The 18,909-nt window shown below is 43.3% G+C and overlaps 2 protein-coding genes across 6 annotated transcripts; one reads left to right on the forward strand and one right to left on the reverse strand.

Annotated features, from left to right (window-relative positions):
• Positions 1-1,718: 1,718 nt before the first annotated feature.
• On the reverse strand, positions 1,719-9,778 carry C2H5orf52 (chromosome 2 C5orf52 homolog). The gene is made up of 3 exons (XM_013365986.4): positions 9,422-9,778; positions 6,908-7,016; positions 1,719-2,964 (listed from the first exon to the last, which is right to left on the reverse strand). Exons 1-3 carry the CDS (start codon positions 9,676-9,678, stop codon positions 2,779-2,781), a joined length of 552 nt encoding a protein of 183 aa, XP_013221440.1. The 5' UTR covers positions 9,679-9,778; the 3' UTR covers positions 1,719-2,778.
• Positions 9,779-9,842: 64 nt separating this feature from the next.
• Positions 9,843-15,332, forward strand: Dusp18 (dual specificity phosphatase 18). 5 transcript variants are annotated; one of them, XM_078039605.1, is made up of 3 exons: positions 9,845-10,173; positions 10,697-11,068; positions 14,097-15,332. In XM_078039605.1, exon 3 carries the CDS (start codon positions 14,164-14,166, stop codon positions 14,728-14,730), a length of 567 nt encoding a protein of 188 aa, XP_077895731.1. In that variant the 5' UTR covers positions 9,845-10,173; positions 10,697-11,068; positions 14,097-14,163; the 3' UTR covers positions 14,731-15,332. The 5 variants fall into 5 exon arrangements, with proteins under 5 accessions (XP_077895734.1, XP_077895731.1, XP_077895732.1 ...); XM_078039606.1 differs by having other exon boundaries at positions 10,953-11,068; XM_078039607.1 differs by having other exon boundaries at positions 10,992-11,068.
• The last annotated feature ends 3,577 nt before the right edge of the window (positions 15,333-18,909 follow it).

The raw sequence follows: 18,909 nt of genomic DNA on the forward strand, positions 1-18,909 counted from the left end.
AAGGCCACTTGGCATAACAGCAACTAGGTTTGAGTTCAGTTCTGCTGTTAAACAGCTGACCTCACAGGACTGACATTACTGAGACCCCATAATATCATCTGTGAAATCATAGAGTTAAGAGCAAGGATTTGATATGTGCTCACATATCAAATGATATGAGTCACAGGCCCTCTGCTTTCATCTGGAGTGATAAAGACAGGGAGTCTAAATGTGGTGATTAGGAGATGGGCTTCAGTTTGAGACAGGCTTGGGGTTTGATTTTGTCACTGTCCAACTCTGGTCAAGATTCTTACTCTTTGAACCTCATTTTCTCACCCATCAGATGGGAAAAATTCAATGAGATCATGTTTGAAAAGAGCTAAGCCTTGTGCATTACTGAGCACATGAGTGCTCAATAAATGTTAGTATGTTAATGGTTCTGACTACTGGAATGGGCTTCTCTGTAACATTTCATTGGATATGAGTTCCATGTGTGTGTCCATGTGCATGTACATATTTACTGGACTAAATCTTTAAGTTCCTCCTCCTCATAATATTTTCCCCATCCAACACTCCATTCTTCCCTTAATTTTTCTTCTTTTTAATCTCCTTCTTCCCTTCCAATAACTAAGTGGCTTCTCTTGAATTTCATTGCTTCTTTTTCCCAACCTAAATGCAATAGCCTCTGTTTTTTCAATAAAAAAATGAGATTAAGTCAATCAGAGGTAAGTCAGTGGCTTATAAAAGTAACCAACTCCTTCCTAGCTCCTTCTACCCACCCCAAGGGTCTACTCTGTCTTTTGGGTACCACGTGGGGACTCAAAGACCTTCACTCAGGCAAAGCCAGTTTCTCCAAGAAAGAAAGGTGTGTGGTGCCTGGGAAAAGCTCAGAAAAGCTGCATTAGGTGAAACATAGGACATAGAAAGTTCCTAGGGATAATTTGGAGATAAAAGGAACTGGGCCTGTTCTGCAGCCTCCTGAAGATTACAGTATCCCCAAGGTCTTCCTCCTTTCTGGGTTCTATGTCAAGGAAAGAAAAAGATTTGTTGAAATAGAACAAATATACTGAATATAAGAAATATACCAAAAAGCTAGCTTATCTAAGAGAAGAGGCACATTTTTGTTATTGTTTTGGTTGATTTTTTGGTGCCAATGTAGTCATATTGCTTATATAATATGAATATTTTGAATTAATTTATTTATTTTAATCAATTGTGCTCAGAAAAAAAATATGAAACTAGAAAATGATGTTTTGGGCTCCCACTGAAAAGAAGCAGGCTCCAGTGTTAAAGGAAGACCATAAAAGGGAGAAATAAAAACATCTGCCTCCCTACCCCTAACCCAGACCCCTCTGGCCTCAGAGTTCACTGAGATCCTCCAGTTTATGGGCAAGGCTGCCAAATGGCACCAGGCAGCAGTGCTGGAAAGAGTGGGGAGGAGGAATGTGGAGAACTTCCCAAGGATGACTTCCAAGAGCCACTGAGAGGACTAAGGTCCTCACCTAGCAGCTGTGGTGATGCAGAATGACCATTCTATGAGAGTTGGGACACCTGGTTTTAATTCTCTGCCACTAACTTGCCATATGACCTTAGGTAAATCAGGCTATTCTTTAGGCCTCAGTTTACTCATCTGTAAAATGAGAAGACTCAGTTAACTTAAAAATAAGTACCAAGCCCTTCCTCTGTGCACTGTCCTGATGCTATATATAGAGAGAAATAAGACAGTCATTTCTTCAAAACACAGTGAATGACCACTCCATTTACTAGTCATTGTGGTGTCAGTACTGCTACCATCAAAACATTTGCAACCTGCTCAGGGAGACTGTGCAAACAAGTAATGACCAACAAAACTGTGCAGAGATGAGAGTGGACACACCAAGGGCCAGGAAGAAGCAGCCTTTCCTTCTAGGGCCAGCGAGGAAAAGCATCAAAGAAGAAATAAGGCTTGAACTGAATCTTGGAAGGTCCTTGGTTCCCAGAGTGTACACTCAAGTCAGGGATTATCACAAACACCCAAACAGCTACTACACAAGACAGAAAGAAGCTGCTACAGGAACCAGATTGGACACTATCAGGATGTAGTCACGATAGCAAGCAGAAAAGGGAGTGGGAACCCCCAAGGCTATAAGCTAACTGGGGCCATTCTGATGGTAGCCATTGGAAATGATAGGTCTAGGGCCAAGCACTTGACGGCCTCATGCCAGTTCTTGGAGGCAGGTTCCCTTTCTATAACCTGATTCTTTCAGATAAGGAAATAGGCCCATGGAGGTTACAAGGTTGCATGAGTGATAAGTGGCGGAAATAGCACTCTCTGATGCCCCAATCTGAAGTTCTCACCACTGGAATGCCAGGCAGTGGCATTATTGAGTCATAGTCATAGTCATTCCCATCTAAGTTTCCATTTCCCAAACACCTTGGTAGGATATATCACTTTAGAAATGTGGGTACTGGTGTTAGCTCAGTAATGGAATGCATACTTAACGTGTAATTCCCTGGGTTCAATTCCCAGTGCAGGGAAAGAAGGAAGAAAAAGAAATAGGGGCACTGAAAAGTCAATCTTTGCCTGAATCATGGAGACTGGCTTGATTCAGCCTCTGAATCAGGACTGTCAGGATCTCTTTCACCAGAATAGAGAGGATGGGTAGGACAAAGAATATTAGAATTGCTGAGGGATTTTTTGGTGCTCTGCTGTCTGCTGGTCTCGGTTTATTGTTCAATGATGATGTAGGCTGGCTAGCTTCTAGTTCTTCTCTGGTCATGACTAGTGTTGTGACCCTGGGTCAGATCATTCTGCCATAATTAGGGTGGATGGCTTTTCTTGCAAGACTGGACCTTGTGCGTCCGGATTTTATCCAAGTACTGCTGGATGTTCATGGATTCCTGTCTCCAGCGCCCCAGCTTTCTGAGTTGATCTGTCAAAAACTTTTTTTTCAGATGGTCGTACAAATGGCTCATCTTTTTCTTGGTCTTGTCTGAAGCTCTTATCTTACAAAAAATAGAGGTGAGGTTAGGGATGAAGAAGCCACTTCACAGCAAGATAAGCATCTAGGGCTGCTGATTTGGGAGTGGAAAATGTCCCTGCTGGACCCAATATTCATTTCATAAATACCATATTTCATAGGGAGCCTTGGTTTCCTCACTTATAAAAAGTGAATAACCCCTATGTTACATTCTGACAGTGTGCAGCCAAGGAGTCTGATTTTGACTGTAATGACGAAGAACAGTCAGTAAAAATGGGGGATTGGGGTTGTGGGAAGGGTGTGTCTAGAAAGAGGGAGAAACACCTCTTTCTTATAACCACCATCACCCTGTCCCTGTTAATCATCTAGTGCTTCTCGTATATTGTCTGTGAAATCCCTTATTATCCCATGAATTCTTATTGTTACTTCTAATATAACTTCTTCCCTGTCCTAACAACATTATAAGGTCTGGGAAGGCACATCTGTGTCTTACACATTCAGTTATTTATTCCAACAAGCTAGCTATGGGAAGGGATGCTAAGACAAATCCGCCACAGGTGTTTCCAATAACTAAAACATAGTCAGAAAGAGAGAGACACACACATAAATATTTCTAAACCAGGAAGAAAGTAATTACTCATAAAAGAAGCATTGAATTCAAAAGAGGGCAGATATCAATAAAATCTGCATAGGGCTGTGGGTGTAGCTCAGGGGTAGAGTCTAGGCTTAGCATCCATGAGGACCTGCATTTGATCCCCAGCTCTGAAAAAAAAAAATGCTGCATGGGGTGCTGAGGGGCCTGCCATTCCAGCATTGATAGTGGGGAGCTTTTGGGTGCAGAGAAACCTCTCCAGAGACAACTTCAGAGAACTGTATCTGCTTTATTGTACAGCAAAAATAGCTTTTATAGTGGGTATATGCCAATTTACCTATAATAATCACAATAGGCTAGAGGTGATATGCATATTACAGGAGTCCAGACACCAAGAATTCAAAAACTGCCATATAACTCCTTTCAAAGGGAGCAAGGAAATTGTGCTTGCCAGTGTTCTGACAGTACTCTGTCCCAAAACATAGAATTCTGTTAGCACTTTCTTGCTACACAATGAGCAAGATAAGTGTCCTCTATGTAGGTCCAGAGTCAGGCCCTGTAACAGAAGGGATGGCATATAAATTGGGGTTGGATTTTGAAGGATGGGGAGGTTTGAGACATGTAGAAACAGAATATGGTAAGAGCTGATCTAACAAGCTTCCCAAGGGATTCAGATAAGCACTAAAATTATTTGAAGATCTAGCACAATGCTAAGCAAAGGAGTTCTTAATAAATGCTAGTCAATGTTGACATGATTATTTGACACAGCAAATTAAAGGGAGGATAGTGACAAAAAGAATGGACATTAAATGATATAATTCAAATTGGTGGTCTCTATATCTGGCTGAATATAAGAAACACTTCAGTTGCTTGATAAAATTATAGACCTCAGAAATTCTAGTTTAGTAGGGTTTGGAGGGACCCAGGAATCTATTTTCTTTATCATGTACCTGAGATAATTCTGATCCAGCCACTGAGAAGTAAATGGCTGTTTTTACCACTATTTTCTAGTCTACTCCATGACAGCTAGTATTTGGGCTGTCTCAGCTAGTGATTTCACTTTGAGCTTGGCTTAAGAGAAATCAGAGTTCCTCAACATTGACACTATTGATGTTTGGGGTTGGTCAATTCTTTATCATGCACATTGTAGGAATTTTTTTATCAGCATCCTTGGCCTCTACCTACTAAATGATAGTAGCATCCACACCACTTCAACTTCTGATGACCAAAAATATCTCCAAACATTGTCAATGTCCCCTGTGGGGCAAAACCATCCTGCTTGAGCACCATGGCTGTAGATGAATGATACCAGCCGTTACTCACTGTTCTCAGAGCATGCTCAAGGGATTCTTAAGACACTAGATCTTAGTTGTATTCACTGAAATTGGTGTCCAGCCAAAGCTATCTCTTTCCCCAGTGTGAATACTTTTGGTGGGGAGACAAGAATATTGCCACATTATCACTGAGGTGCCTGAATCCACTGAGTTCCTGCAAGCCAGCCTCTGGGCTAGTTTCCAGGTTTATAACATAAAGAAGGCAGTCTCTTTCCTTAAGGAAGAATCTGCACAATGACCTGGATTGCAATTCTGCAATGACCATGTGACGCAAGTAAATTACTCCATGTCTCTAAGTCTCAATTTCCTGATTTATTAAATGAGTGTAATAATATATAATAGATATCAAGTCCCTATCATACATAGGGCTAAATACTGTTTTAAAAGGAAACTTCTGGGTGGCTGAAGGATGAACCAGCCCTCTAGATAATACAGAAGTTTCCAGGTACAGTATTTCAGAGTTTTTTCCCCCCACTGGCAAGGTACAACATTCTCTCCAAAGTGGGTATAGAGGTTAGTCCTGAGTTAGCCAGAACACAACACACCACCTCATCACCATGATTGAAGCAGAAATGGGCCCAAGTCCCAACTGCAGCCAACTGGGGTTTTTTATCCAGGACTTGACTAACTTGATCAATAGCAGAAGCACTGTGTTCCCTTTGTGGTCTACATGCTAGGGTGGCTTGTCCCCCAAGGAAAATCAACTTGATTATGATAATATTCAGAAAGCAGCAAGAGAAGAAGAGGAGGAGTGGAAGACACACCAAAGGACTGGAACCCCTGGCTTCCCTCATCCCAAACACTGGTGAAGCTGACCTATCCATCCTTGATTATGTAAACCCAGATTCCTCTATTTTTCTTGAACTAGTTCAAGTTGTTTATATAACCTGCAACTGAAAGGGTCTTAATAGATCCTATATAGGTCTTAATAGATCCTATAAGAAAACAGAAGCTGGGAAGAACAAATCACTGAATGTTACCCAAAGCTGGCCTGCCCATCTCCAAGCCCAAGTCCACCTTATTTCCACTATACTACTCCACTGCAAGTTTAGTAAACACCCAGGCCCAGATATGCTTTGGGGTTTTTGGTTGTTGTTTCATAACTCTGGGGATAGAACCCAGGGTATCATTATACATGCTAAGCAAGTGCTCTGCCACTCAGCTACATGGCCCCCCACCCAAGTCTTTGTTTTTGGTTTATATGGCCCTCAAGAGGATCTGGTACTCTCTTTTAAGGCTCTCCATTCTTTTCTTTTTTGGCAGTACTAAGGATCAAACCCAGGACCTCATGCATGCTTGACAAGTGCTCTACCACTGAGCTACATCCACAGACCTTCTCCACTCTTTTCTATGTGAGAATCCCATAGGCCCATCCAGATTTGACCCAGGAACATGGAGGAAAGCTCAACAATCAAAAAGGGGACAAAAGCTCAACTCTGGAATAAATGCTCTACTTGAAGAAATGAATCTTATTCAATTGTCTCTTCCTACTGCCTAACAATGCCTGTCCCAAGCAGTTCCTAAAGACATGTTTAATGAATGAATCAATCAGGGTCCATGGGGAGCACTGGAGTGCCAACACTTGGTCTTCCAAGTATGTAGGTCAAACCCTACTTGTTCAGAATCAAAAAGAGCCTCAGTTTTAATCTGGAAAATGGGGTTAACACCCAAAGTAAAAAAATGACCAGATAAATGTTGATGTTGATTCAAGCTCTAGAACCTAAGATTTTGTATGGGAACAGTAGGAATGTATTCATGAATTCCCTAGAGACATAATATACTTTGAGAAAAAAATACAAGAGGCAAAAAACCATGGAGTTTTTCTCTCTGGCTCCTTTAGTTCAGGAACAGGTATGATACCATGAACAAGTCAGTAACCCCAATTATCAACTGCCTCCTCTGTAAAAATGAGGCCTCCCCTAGAACATCTTCATGACTCCCTATCACCTCAAGGATCTACTGCTTCCAGTATATGGGGAATATAAAATGAATATGAGTTAAACCCTTAACACACTCTAATGCAAAAACTGTGACTACTTTACCTCTGTCTCATAGATTCGTTGTACACTGAGGTTGTCACGAATAATCACTCGAGATAAGTGGCTCTTGGGTAAAAATTTGCTCAATGCTGCTTCACTGGAATCCATTAAACTGGAATGGGGAGGGGAAAGTAGTACCAGTTAGAGATGGCTGAGACCAAAGCCAGGGTTAGGGCCTGATTTCATTGGCTACTGGGGGAGTGGCTGAAGTTTCTTAGGACATGCACAGCTTTCTCATAATTTTTAGAGGAGCAAGGGAATAACCATGTTTCTCCTTGTGGACAAGGTGTGTTCTAAAGAACTGTGACTTGGGTACCTGAGAAGGATGTTGAAGAGCCAAGAGCAGTCCAAAGAGAAGTGTAAACGGAATCAGAGACAACCCTCAACCTCAGTAACTATTTTTTGTTTGTTTGGGTTTTATTGGTGGGGGGGAGCAATGCTGAGGATGGAACCCAGGCTCCTGCACATACTAGGCAAACACTTTATTACTAAGCTATACCCCTAGCCCTAGAAGCAGTTACCTTAATGAGAAAAAGAAGGTGAAACAAAGAATCTTAAAGAGTCAAAGTTGGAGAACCAGGTCAAAGGGTTGAATTTGAGAGAGGACATGGTGGGTTGGAGCAGAACTTCACAGCATAAATCTAAGGAGAATCTAAGAAGTGGGGAGTAAATCAGAACAGGGGAAAAATAAAATAAAGAGTTTGTACAAAGATTGGGCTGGTTAATAGGGAAATTCTAAGGGAAAAGGGTTTGGGAAAAGTTTACAAACATGAGGGAAGTTTGGAGTGCACAGGGCTTTAGAAGACTCTGGAAAGTGAGAAGTAGAAGATGGGATGAGATGGGGAAGGTGGAATAGGATGGAGCCAGGTACTCCAAGTAAAAAATTTGAACAAAATGAGGAATTGATTAAAAAAAAAGAGACCAGATATTGCCAGCCACTGAGTTTTCAATATTGATAATTTGGTTACACCATGAAGTGGTTTAACAAATATATACCTTTAAATGTTTTGGCTTACTTAAAAATAAATGCTGGTATTTGCTAAAATTTGGAAACTAAATGTAGAACAATGAGAAAAGAAAAATGAATAACTTTAGCAAGCCAGACAATAAAATATATGTGATTATGTATAAAACATAAACATTGGAGCTGGGGTTTTAGCTCAGAGGTAGAGCACCTGCCTAGCATGTGTGAGGTACTGGGTCCATAAAAAAAGATAGTTTAAAAAAAAAAACATAAACATCTTAGGTGTATTAGATGTGGAAAAATCAGGTAACTAAACAATGAACTCTTTGTGATGGATTTTTCAAAAAGTTTAATACACGTGTATGAATGGACCTGGAATGATATATGTCAAGATGCTACAGTGATTGTCTCAGATCATTCATTTTGCTGGTCTTTCTTTTCTGATTTTTCTATAAGTGTATATTACTTTCCTAACTGCGATTTTAAAAGGCAATTTTCTAAAGGGTAAAACATTTTGAAGGGTTAGATTTTATTTTCTAACTCATCTTCAGCCAATTTGGAACAATGGTCTTGTGAATATTTTTATATTTACAAACAAATATTAATAAACAAATATCTCCAATCTCTCATTTTCATTTCTCTGACTTCTATGCAGGGCAACACAGCATTAGACATGAGTTAATGGAAAAAAACTAGTTCAGAGGTCAAGGTGCTTACAGCAAGTCCCCTAAATCTTGTTTAAAAAAAAAAACAAACTAAAATTCTAAAAATATTTAAAGATACATTTGTGTGTGTGTGGTCCTGGGGATTGAACCCAGAGGTGTGCTACCACTGCACTACATAACTAGCCCTTATCATTTTTGTGGGAAGAAGTTCTCCCTAAACTGCAGAGCCTGATACATGTGTGTTACCAAGCCTGGTCATAAAACACTCTTCATCCTCTTAGCAATGCACCAAGTTTATCAATACAAGAAAAGGTTTTTAAAAAAAAAAAAAAAAACAATGATTGGAAATATTCCCTTTCAAGTAATAAATAATGGTCATTTTGAACCAAATTGCCTTCCACCGCCAGTCCTCTACAGGGGCCTGCAAGATGCAGCCCCAGGAGTTCAGAAATGAAAAAGGGTGCGGGAAATTGGGGCTCCTAATGATAGGGAACAGGTAGACAACTGGGTTTTTTTCCAGAATCACTGAGAAACGTGGAAGCTAAGAAGACGAATGTTGGAAAGTTTCAAGCCTGAGGTGGACCCTGGTCTCACCAGGCTCAGGCAGGTTCAGAGCTCGAAGTGAAGGCTGGAGAACTGACAGGCGGGCTGATTTGGAGGAAATGTTGGGAGTAGGACTCCGGGTTACTCGCGGGAGTCAGAGCTGAAGGCGTTCAGACGGGCCCCTAGGTGTCAGAGCAGGACTGGAAAGAAGTTGGGGTCAGGGTCTTTGAGAAATCCAGGTTCCCCTAGGGTGCGAGAAAGGGGAACACGGGCCTCTGGAGATAAGCGTTGAGTGGCGCAGGTTCTGGGTCCGACTAAGAGAGTTCGGGGGAACCAAGGCTGCACCTGAAGAACACCGATGGCTGTGAGGTTCGTGGTCGAAGGAAGTAGACTTTCGGCTGGACCCCGTGGCCGGTTTCTTGGCGGTCGCCGTGCTGGTCGCGCCGTAAATCCAAGTTCCCAGTGGCGCCGGAACTGGCGGTCGCTTTGGAGGAAGACTTGTAATCCTTGTACAAATCCAGATCCCAAGTAACCGAGGGCCTAGTCGGCCGTGCGGTCTCGTCCTCGACACTGGAGGGGAACGACGCCGGAATGGAAACCATGATTGCTACGCTTGCGCAGATACTGAGTGAGACCCAAGGCAGACGCGGCCAGCAGAGGTTTGTGCGTTGCCCGGGAAACACGCGGTGGGGCGGGGCCTGGGGGCGGGGCGAACCGGGAGGCCGAGGACGCGGCAGAATTGTCCTCCGGCGGCCGCCATAGTGCGACTTAGCGCGTTGCTATAGAGACGAATTGGGCGGGCCAGAATACGCCGGCAAGGGTGAGGTCGACTGTGACCAAGGAGTGATCGCGGAGGTGGTAATCGGTTAAATCCGGGAGGGGCTGCTCCGAGCGCAGAACGGAAACCGAGATTTCTCCCGAGACCAGGGCGGCAGACGTCTCCCCCCCCCCCCAGGAGAAACCATTATTATGGAAATCAGGTTGCTGGGTCGGCGGGGATTGTGCTTCCGAGCTGGTCTCTCTTTGAGAACCTTGGCTGGAGATTATCGGTGCCACTTCTTCATGAACGAACCCCCTTGTACTCCTCCTGGAGAGAGGTAAGACTGTTGGGATCTTGACGTCGAGTTGAAAAGAAGCCTATTCCAATGCTAATTCCCCAAGTAACCTACCTAATTGACCCCTGGAAGTAGAGCCTCGAACCGGTCAACCCGTGGATTTTGTTCTGCTATATAAGCCAGAATTTAACCAACGCTTCTCGGTGTTTGCCGACTTTTTTTCCACCTGTAATGAGCCGACGACCAGCTCTTGGGCCTTGGGCGGCCCCGAACAAGGCCTCCCTTCTGTGCCTCTCTTTCCACCTGTGACAAATGGAAGTATTAACTCTAGACACCAGTCTGATTAGGTAGCTGTGAAGGTCGAACTACACGAGGGAAGCCAAAGGCTTCTTCATAGGTTGTAAAATGGTGAACCTCAACTGCTGTCGAGTTGCTATTTCTCTCCCTTCCTCTTCTTCATGCTGAACTATTCTTCAAGTCTCGGGTCATTTTTTTTTTCCTCATGGGAACTTTGCGACTCCTGAGCCCCCAGTCTGGAATTAAACTCTTTACTCTCTTCCCAAAGGGTGCTGAGACACACGAGGTGAAGGCTGGAGAACTGATGGGCGGGCTGATTTGGAGGAAATGCCTCGCTTTTTAACTCCACTAACAACAGCAAGAATAAAGTGCTCATTCGGTGCCAGGCTCTATATTCAACACTACCTGGATTATCTCCTTTAAATTTTCACAAAATTCTTATTTTATTTTTTATGGTAGTGGGGATTGAACCCAGAGGCCTTCTACCCCTAAGCCACACCCCCAGCCCTTTTATTTTGAGACAGGATCTAGCTAAATTGCTGAGACTGGCCTTGAATTTGCAGTCCTCCTGCCTCACCCTCTCCAGTTGCTGAGATTATGGACCTGTGCCACCACACCCAGATCACAACATCCTTTTAAGGTAGGCACTGTTACTCCTATTGTCAAAGGGCAAAATTACAATTATTTACTTTTTGTGCCAGGGATTGAACCCTGGGGTTCTTAAACATTACCCAGCCCTTTTTTATTTATTTTATTTAGAGACAGGGTCTTGCTGAGGCTAGCTTTGAACTGATCCTCCTGCCTCAGCCTCTAGACAAAAGTGTAGAAAAACTTATTGATTAACATCAAATTACTTTAGGTTTCCTTTTATTATGAAAGTATTAAGACCCAGGGAACTTTATTTTGCCAGTTGAGAGCGACCTGTTTTGAGAACATTGGCAATTACCTCTCTGATCCTCATTTCTCCAAGGTCAGATGAACAGCTTAGTTTCAGTTTGGTGAAGTAGAACTTTAGTGTGAGTCACTCCATTTTGATTTTTAGTCTGATCTGTTGAGCCCCAGGTAGGATCTTAGTCTTTTTAAAATGTAGTGTCTTTTCATACTTTGTGTCACTCAATCAACAGTCTCCTCTGTTCTACCCTCTGGGCACTGGTTGGGGGCTCCTCAGTTAATTTTGGAGGATGGTGAGAGTCCAGAATATCTCCTAGCATTTAGCCTTCCACCTGGGTTTTAGACCTCATCCCATGTCCCTTAAATGACCTTTACAACAAAACAGCCCTATCTGCCCTTCTTGGGGTAAACCTAATGAATTTGACCCTGGGGCATTGGCAGGTTGAATTTCCCTCTGCATCCTTTAGCATTCTTTCCAGAAGCCTAGGAACCCTGAGTGATTCTCTGTGATATTCAGAGGACCACCTTAGAGAGTCCCATAGACCCATCTGAGAAACTGATGTGACTCCATTTTTGAGAAACCAGCTTTTACCTCAAGGCCTGTCCCGAGGGAGGGGGTGTGACCCTTGTCCTTGGAAAAACCCACAGAGGCTCCTAGGCTCATACCCACCCTGCTGAGTTGTTTAACTGGAGAGATATGTGGAGCCAGGTGTCCCTGACTGTTATGCTAGGTGAGGACTCATAGCACCTCCCTAGCAACCGTCAATCAGCATGAGACAGGGAAAATATCTGAAATGCCAGGTGACCCTCCAAGTAGTTTTGGTGATTGATAAACCAATCAGTTCAAAGGTATCCACCTCTTGAACTTACCAATCACCCTTACCCAACTTGTTCCTGCCAGTGAATGTGCTAATCAATTTTAAGAGATGTTGTTTGATTTTCCCCGCCTATATGAAAAGATTTGCTCTGTGATGTTGTATTTCCCAAAAATCTATAAACCCTCACTGAACCAAGGGCCAGGACTTACTCCTTGGTTCAGCTGCATCAGGAAAAGGTTGAGTCCGGGCTCCAGCTTGCAATAAAGACTCTTGTGTGATTGCATCGGATTTGGCTCCTGGAGGTCTATTGGGGGTCCCATGAATCTGGCATTACACATCCATCCATCCATTTCCCAAAAGTCTCCTGGGGTCATGGTATTGGAATGGTTTCCTTTAATTCAACCAGTATTGATCAAGCACCTACAGGAAGTCTGGCACTGGTTCATGATACAATGGACATTAAGATAATTGTTCTCCTAAAGGGCTCATGGTGTCTTGAGAAGAAGACTTTTATCAAATTGTCAGATAGCTCAAGGCAAAACCACATCTTTAGTGGTTTTGGAAATGTTAGGAAGGAGAAAACACCAGGCTACTGAGGCCTGGAGCAGGAATTTAATCAAGCATTGGAGAGGGAAGAGAGTGTTTCCAGGAGGTTTCCTTTAAAGAAGAGACTCTTGGCCTAAGATCTCAAGGCTCCTTAGATTTCCACTGTCCTGCTGAACGGAATAATTCAGGATCTGATAGGTTTATAAGGAAGCGGGATTCCAGGTTAAGAGCAGCAGAGACAAAGGCCTCTGGCTAGAGAAGACATGTCATGAGAAACTATCAGAGGCTCAGTCTAACTGAGGACTTGGGCGAGGCTAATGGGAGGCTAGAGAAAAGGAAGCAGCCAGGCCACAAATGACCTTGACAGTCAAGCTGAGGGGCTCTATCTTATCTGACTATGGGCAGCAGGGGGAAAAAATGGTTTCTCATTAGTCTGCCTGGTGAAGACTGCCCTTTGGACTGGAGAGGTGTGATCTAAATCCAAATGTCCCTTTTTCAGTAAGACATAAGAGGGTGTGGGATTTTTGAAGCTTAGTTCAAGAGTTAGAAAGTGAGGGATCCAAGATGAGGAGGACAGGAGTCTGCCCCTCCTAGGGTTCACGCCACAGCCCTGCTGCAGACATGGTGATGCTGGTATGTCAAGTCTTTGTGAGGCTCTGCTGCTTCTCTGCTCTTGCTCCTGGGGTAGCTTTGGTACCCATTATGCTAGTCTCTGGGAAGCTCCCAGACACTCCCTTCCCTAGGCTCTCTTTAGAGGCAAGGCACAGGAGAGTGTTTAGCAATGTAGGACTTTGTTATTTGACATCAGTTCCACATGAGTACATTCCATCTCTTCAAAGAGATGGTTCTTGTGAGGAGAGCAGGAACCTCCCTGGTCTTATTCTTCTCCCCTCCCAGTGACTCTCAGTGACCTCTGGTTTCAAGTCACTAGTTCAGAGTCTCATGCTTTAGCATATAATCAGAAGACTAAGGAGGAAGATATTACAAATGATTCCCACTTAGTGGGACTTGAAGGAAGGAGAGAATTTTGAAGAGGGGAAGGAGAGGACTTTGTGAGTCTAGATGGAGAATCAGGCCAGGGCACAGCTGAGGAATTCAAGTTGACCTGCCCAAATAGAGATGAGGGACCCCTCAAGGGAAGCCACTACTGCCAGGCTCAGGGACTTGCCTTTTGTTCTGTAGGACAGTATGCATTAGATCACCTAAGAAGCAAGCTGAAATGCGAATTTATGCCCTTTACCTGAGAATCTAATTTGGGTATGTGTATTATTAGTGAGTTCCCTGAGTGATTCTCCTGTGATGGTCAAAGGACTGCCTTAGGGAATCCCATGGACCCATCTGTCCGTTTCCCAGAAGTCTCCTGGGTTGGCCTGCTGAGCACCTACCCTCTAAACATTCTCTCCCTCTCTGCAGTTTTCCAGGGACACAGCTTAGAAAAATGCAGGCCTCATGTGTCACCAATTGCTGACCCACCGCCTTGATGACAGCACCCCTGTGCACCTTCCCAGTTCAGTTCCGGCAGCCCTCAATCAGCGGCCTCTCACAGATCACCAGAAGCCTGTACATCAGCAATGGTGTAGCTGCCAACAACAAGCTCTTGCTGTCCAGCAACCAGATCACTTCAGTCATCAATGTCTCAGTAGAGGTGGTAAATACCATCTATGAGGATATCCAGTATACACAGGTGCCTGTGGCTGACGCACCCATCTCCAAGCTCTATGACTTCTTTGACCCCATTGCCGACCACATCCACAGTGTGGAAATGAAGCAGGGCCGTACACTGCTACACTGTGCCGCTGGCGTGAGCCGCTCAGCCACTTTGTGCCTTGCCTACCTCATGAAGTACCATGCCATGTCCCTGCTGGATGCTCACACATGGACCAAGTCATGCCGGCCCATCATCCGACCCAATGCTGGCTTTTGGGAGCAACTCATCCATTATGAGTTCCAGCTGTTTGGCAAGAATACTATACACATGGTCAGCTCCCCAATGGGAATGATCCCTGACATCTATGAGAAGGATGTCCGTTTGATGATTCCACTGTAAATCATCTCCTAGGCCTCTGCTTTGGGTCCAAGTACAGACCTATTATTGATCCTATATCAGGATCTGAACTTGAAGGATCTTTGTTGATACAGGAATGCACCAGATGATACCTTTTATAAGGGCAAAAAAAAAAAAAAAAAAAGTGATACCACAGCTTTCAACTTTGTAACCTATATCTTTAAAGATTAAACTTGATTGTTAGAGGTGAAGATAAATTTTCTACCCTATGAGTGGCAGGCCATGGCTGCTGGCCAGAGGGTGAAATAAGGCAGGTGGTACACTGGAGAGAGACCAGAGCACCAGTGCCTGGAATCCTGCTGCCCTTTGCTAGACTGAACAACTCATAAATGAGACTGCCACAATCCTACTTTGTTCCTTCAAACCCCAAACCAGAGCCTTAAGCATCATGGCACCCCCTGAACTTTTCACAGTAAGTGCCAACCTACTGGATAAGTGGCCTTCAAATAGTGCTCTAGGAACCCTACAGGCCCCAAACAACCCACATCCATCAGTGGCCATACTCTAGTTTTCTAAGATCAAATTTACACAGAAGATAGTTTTCAAACAAACATTTCAATATTATAAAATTTTTTAAAATTTTTTTTCTTGAGTGCTGTTGTATGTGACTAGATCTTAAATCCCCTATCAATCTTAGATAAAGGGGGCATAGTCCATTCTCTAGGACATATCAGGTCTCCAGAGTTTTCTAGCTTGAAAGGCTGTACCTGTAAACCTGAACTTAGCCCTGTCACCTACCCTCAATGTGACTTAGAGCCTCAATGTCCTCATCTATGAAGATTCAGCAATTCTATAGCACCAGGCCAGTCATGGTCCATGCTTAGCATAATGGACATCTCTCACTATGGATGATTTACTCACTCTTTGGCCCTGCTGGTCCCAAGTCAAGGTATTTCCTCTCGTCTGTGCATAGTCCTGTACTGTTTTCAAAGTGCTTTTCCAGAAAGTCACTCCATATAGGGGAGAAAAAGGGGTTTAAATCCTACCTCAGAAGAGGCATAGTCTTATAAGCCTTTTCAAAGTTTTCATCTGTTTAATCTAGGTGTGACCTAGGGGTCCTGAAGCAAGGGATACAATTCTGACTTCCCTCAGAAGGCTTTGTTTAGAATTGCTATGAATTGTGAGAATGACTAGCCATTCTTATCTCTTTAGTTAGATGAACAAAACCTCCAGTGTATGCTTGTACCAGATAAATTAGAACAAAACCAATTAATTTAAATATCAGCAGATCTTAAAAACTATATAATGTGCCCACAACTGATTTATGGCTAGACTGCTTAACCAAAAAGAAACATTCTGAAACCCAAATATCAAATGATTGACATGGGATTTGATTTTAAAAAAGCTTGCGTGGGAAACTACATATTTCTTCCCAGGAAAATCCTATATATAATCAGAGAGCTCAATCCTGAATACATCACAAGTCTTTTTCTTCTCTGAGAGGTGAAGGGTGTCTGCACTTTGCCTTTCAGAGATGTACACCTTTGTTGTTCCCCCACCCTTTTTTTTTTTTTTTTTTTAACTAGGGATTGAACTCTGGGGTACTTAACCACTGAGCCACATCCCCAGCTCCCTTTGATTGGTTTGTTTGTTTTTTTTTTTTTGAGACAGGGTCTTGCTTAGTTGCTGAAACTGGTTTTGAACTTGAGATCTTTCTGCCTCAGACTTGTGAACTATAAGGATTATAGCACCTTTGTAATCACTTTTTAAAATCTTGTGCCTTTCTTTGGATGCATCCTGAAATTCTTTTCAGTGGCCTAAATCAGGTTCCTTCCTGAGGCCAAGTTGAGGTCCTACTGCCCACTTGGAGGTATTTTGAAAGCTCGGTCCTTGTCCCCAATGCCAATCCTATAATGAGGACACAGTTTTGAGAAAAAGGAAAAAGAAGTTTTATGGCTTTGCCAGCAAGAGAAACAGGGGACTCAAGTCCAGAGCTGTGATTGCTTATCATGGGGAAGTAGGTTTTTAAAGGGGTGATTCAAAGGCTACATTCCAGTGTTCTCTATCTAGAGTGGTAATTCACTTGCTAATTTGGGAGGTTGTCATTTCTTAGATCTTTTGGTGCCATCCCTAAATCTGAATTACTTCATTCCTGTGGTATGTGCTAAAGGACAGATAACTCCTAGGATGGGGGAAAAAAGGTAATCCTGTTTCCCCTGAGATTATTGAGGAGAGGAAGAGAAAGAAACATGTCCATTTTAAAAATAAGTCACAGCGGCAAAAACGGAAAAAAAAAAAAAAAAAAGCATGAAGTGAATCACTGTTACAGAGGGACCTTCTCAGACCCCTGTCCTCTGACAAAGGGAAGCCTCATTATTAGAAGTCTCCAGCAAGCTGGGCGTAGTGGCGCACATCTGTAATCCCAGTGGCTGGGGAGGCTGAGGCAGGAGGATTGCAAGTTCAAAGCCAACCTCAGTGAAGCAAGGGAATAAGCAACTAAGTGAGACTTTGCCTCTAAATAAAATACAAAATAGGGCTGGGGATGTGGCTCAGAGGTCAAGTACCCTGAGTTCAATCTCCAGTATGCCCTCCTTCCCCGCCAAAAAAAAAAGAAAGAAGGCTCCAGTATATAATAGACATAGGGAACAGGGGTGGGGCAATGGAATGGGTTTAGCAATACCAGAACATTCAGGGCTTCAAGTACCAAGCTGAGGATTCTATAACTTGTCCTGTCTGTAGGACAGAAGGCAGTTCTCACAAAGCAAACATTTGCTAAGTGCTTGCTGTGGATCAGATTGTACAGTACTTTGTCAGGGGGCATACAGTAGTGTGGCTGACAAGATCCTACCCGAAGCAGAAAGCTTCCAGACTAATTCCCTGTGGCCCCTGAAGGGAAAGTGAGGAACGAGAGACTGGTAAGCAAGAAATGAGAGACGGAGACTAGGCAGAGATACATACGAGAGTTTACTTGTCAGAGCTGACAGATAAAAGCCATCTCTCTATAGGAAAGAGAGGCAAAACAGGCTTGGGTTCTGAGATTTTTATAGGGCAGGTTCAGGAATCAGCCAGGCTGGTCCTAATGCAATGATTAAGAATTGGGTTGGTAAGAGGGAGCGGTGAGGCTTTCTCAGAAAGGACCCTTGGCAGGAAAGAGAAACTCTTTACCTAAAATAGGGCTGTCACTTAATATGGCCATCCAGATGCTAAGCAAGGACCTTATAGCCCCAAGTTATGTCCTCACATTCTCAGTCACTCACAAATTTGCCAACCTCAAATGGCTACAGTGATCCCATCCTCCTGGTGTTCATGCCTTTGCGTGAGTCAACTGTGGGCAGCCTGTATTAAACAGGTTTGACCTGTGCAATAAGATATTAGGGAATCTAATGAGGACAAAGTGTGACCATTGTGATTGAATTAAAAAGGACACTGTAGCTCCTTGCTTTCTTGAATCACTCTGGTGGAAGATAGCTACCATGCCAAGAGCCATAGAGAAAGGCCCACAAGGCGAGGAACTGAGGCCTCCAGTTAACAGCCTTGTGAATGACCCATCTTGAAAGCAGAACCTCAGCCTTTGTCAAACCTTTGGAAGACTGCAACTTTGGCCAACATTTTGACTATAACTTCACGAAATACTCTGAGCCAAAATCCACCTCACTAAGCCACTCCCAAATTCCTGACCTTCTGAAACTGGGAGATAATATGTATTTTGTTGCCTTAAGCCATTATTCTTGGGAATAATTTTGATTTTAAAATCTTAATTGGTTGTTTGATTCTAGAAAAGTCTACCCTTCATTCAATGTTCAGGAGGCTGAAGCAGGATACAAGTTCAAGCTCAGCCAGGGCAACTTGGTGAGACTGTCTCAAAAAATGAAAAAAAAAAAAAGGGGGGGAGTTGGGTATGTAGCTCAGTGATAGGATATCCTCAGTATTCAGCAAAACAAACAATCAAAAAGTAAAATAAGTGTTCTTATGGATGGAGCAGAAAGTCTTATGAACAGAGAAAGACTAAATAAAGCAGAAACAAAGAACAAAAAGCTGATTGGTAGCTGGGCACGGTGGTGCACACCTGTAATCCCAGCAGCTCGGGAGACTGAGGCAGGAGGATGGAGAATTCAAAGCCAGCCTCAATAATTTACTGAGGCTCTAAGCAACTCAGTGAGACCCTGTCTCTTAAAAAAAAAAAAAAAAAAAAGGGGGCTGGGGATGAGGCTCAGTGGTTGA

The sequence above is a fragment of the Ictidomys tridecemlineatus genome, chromosome 2 (assembly GCF_052094955.1).
Source record: "Ictidomys tridecemlineatus isolate mIctTri1 chromosome 2, mIctTri1.hap1, whole genome shotgun sequence".
NCBI lineage: Eukaryota > Metazoa > Chordata > Mammalia > Rodentia > Sciuridae > Ictidomys > Ictidomys tridecemlineatus.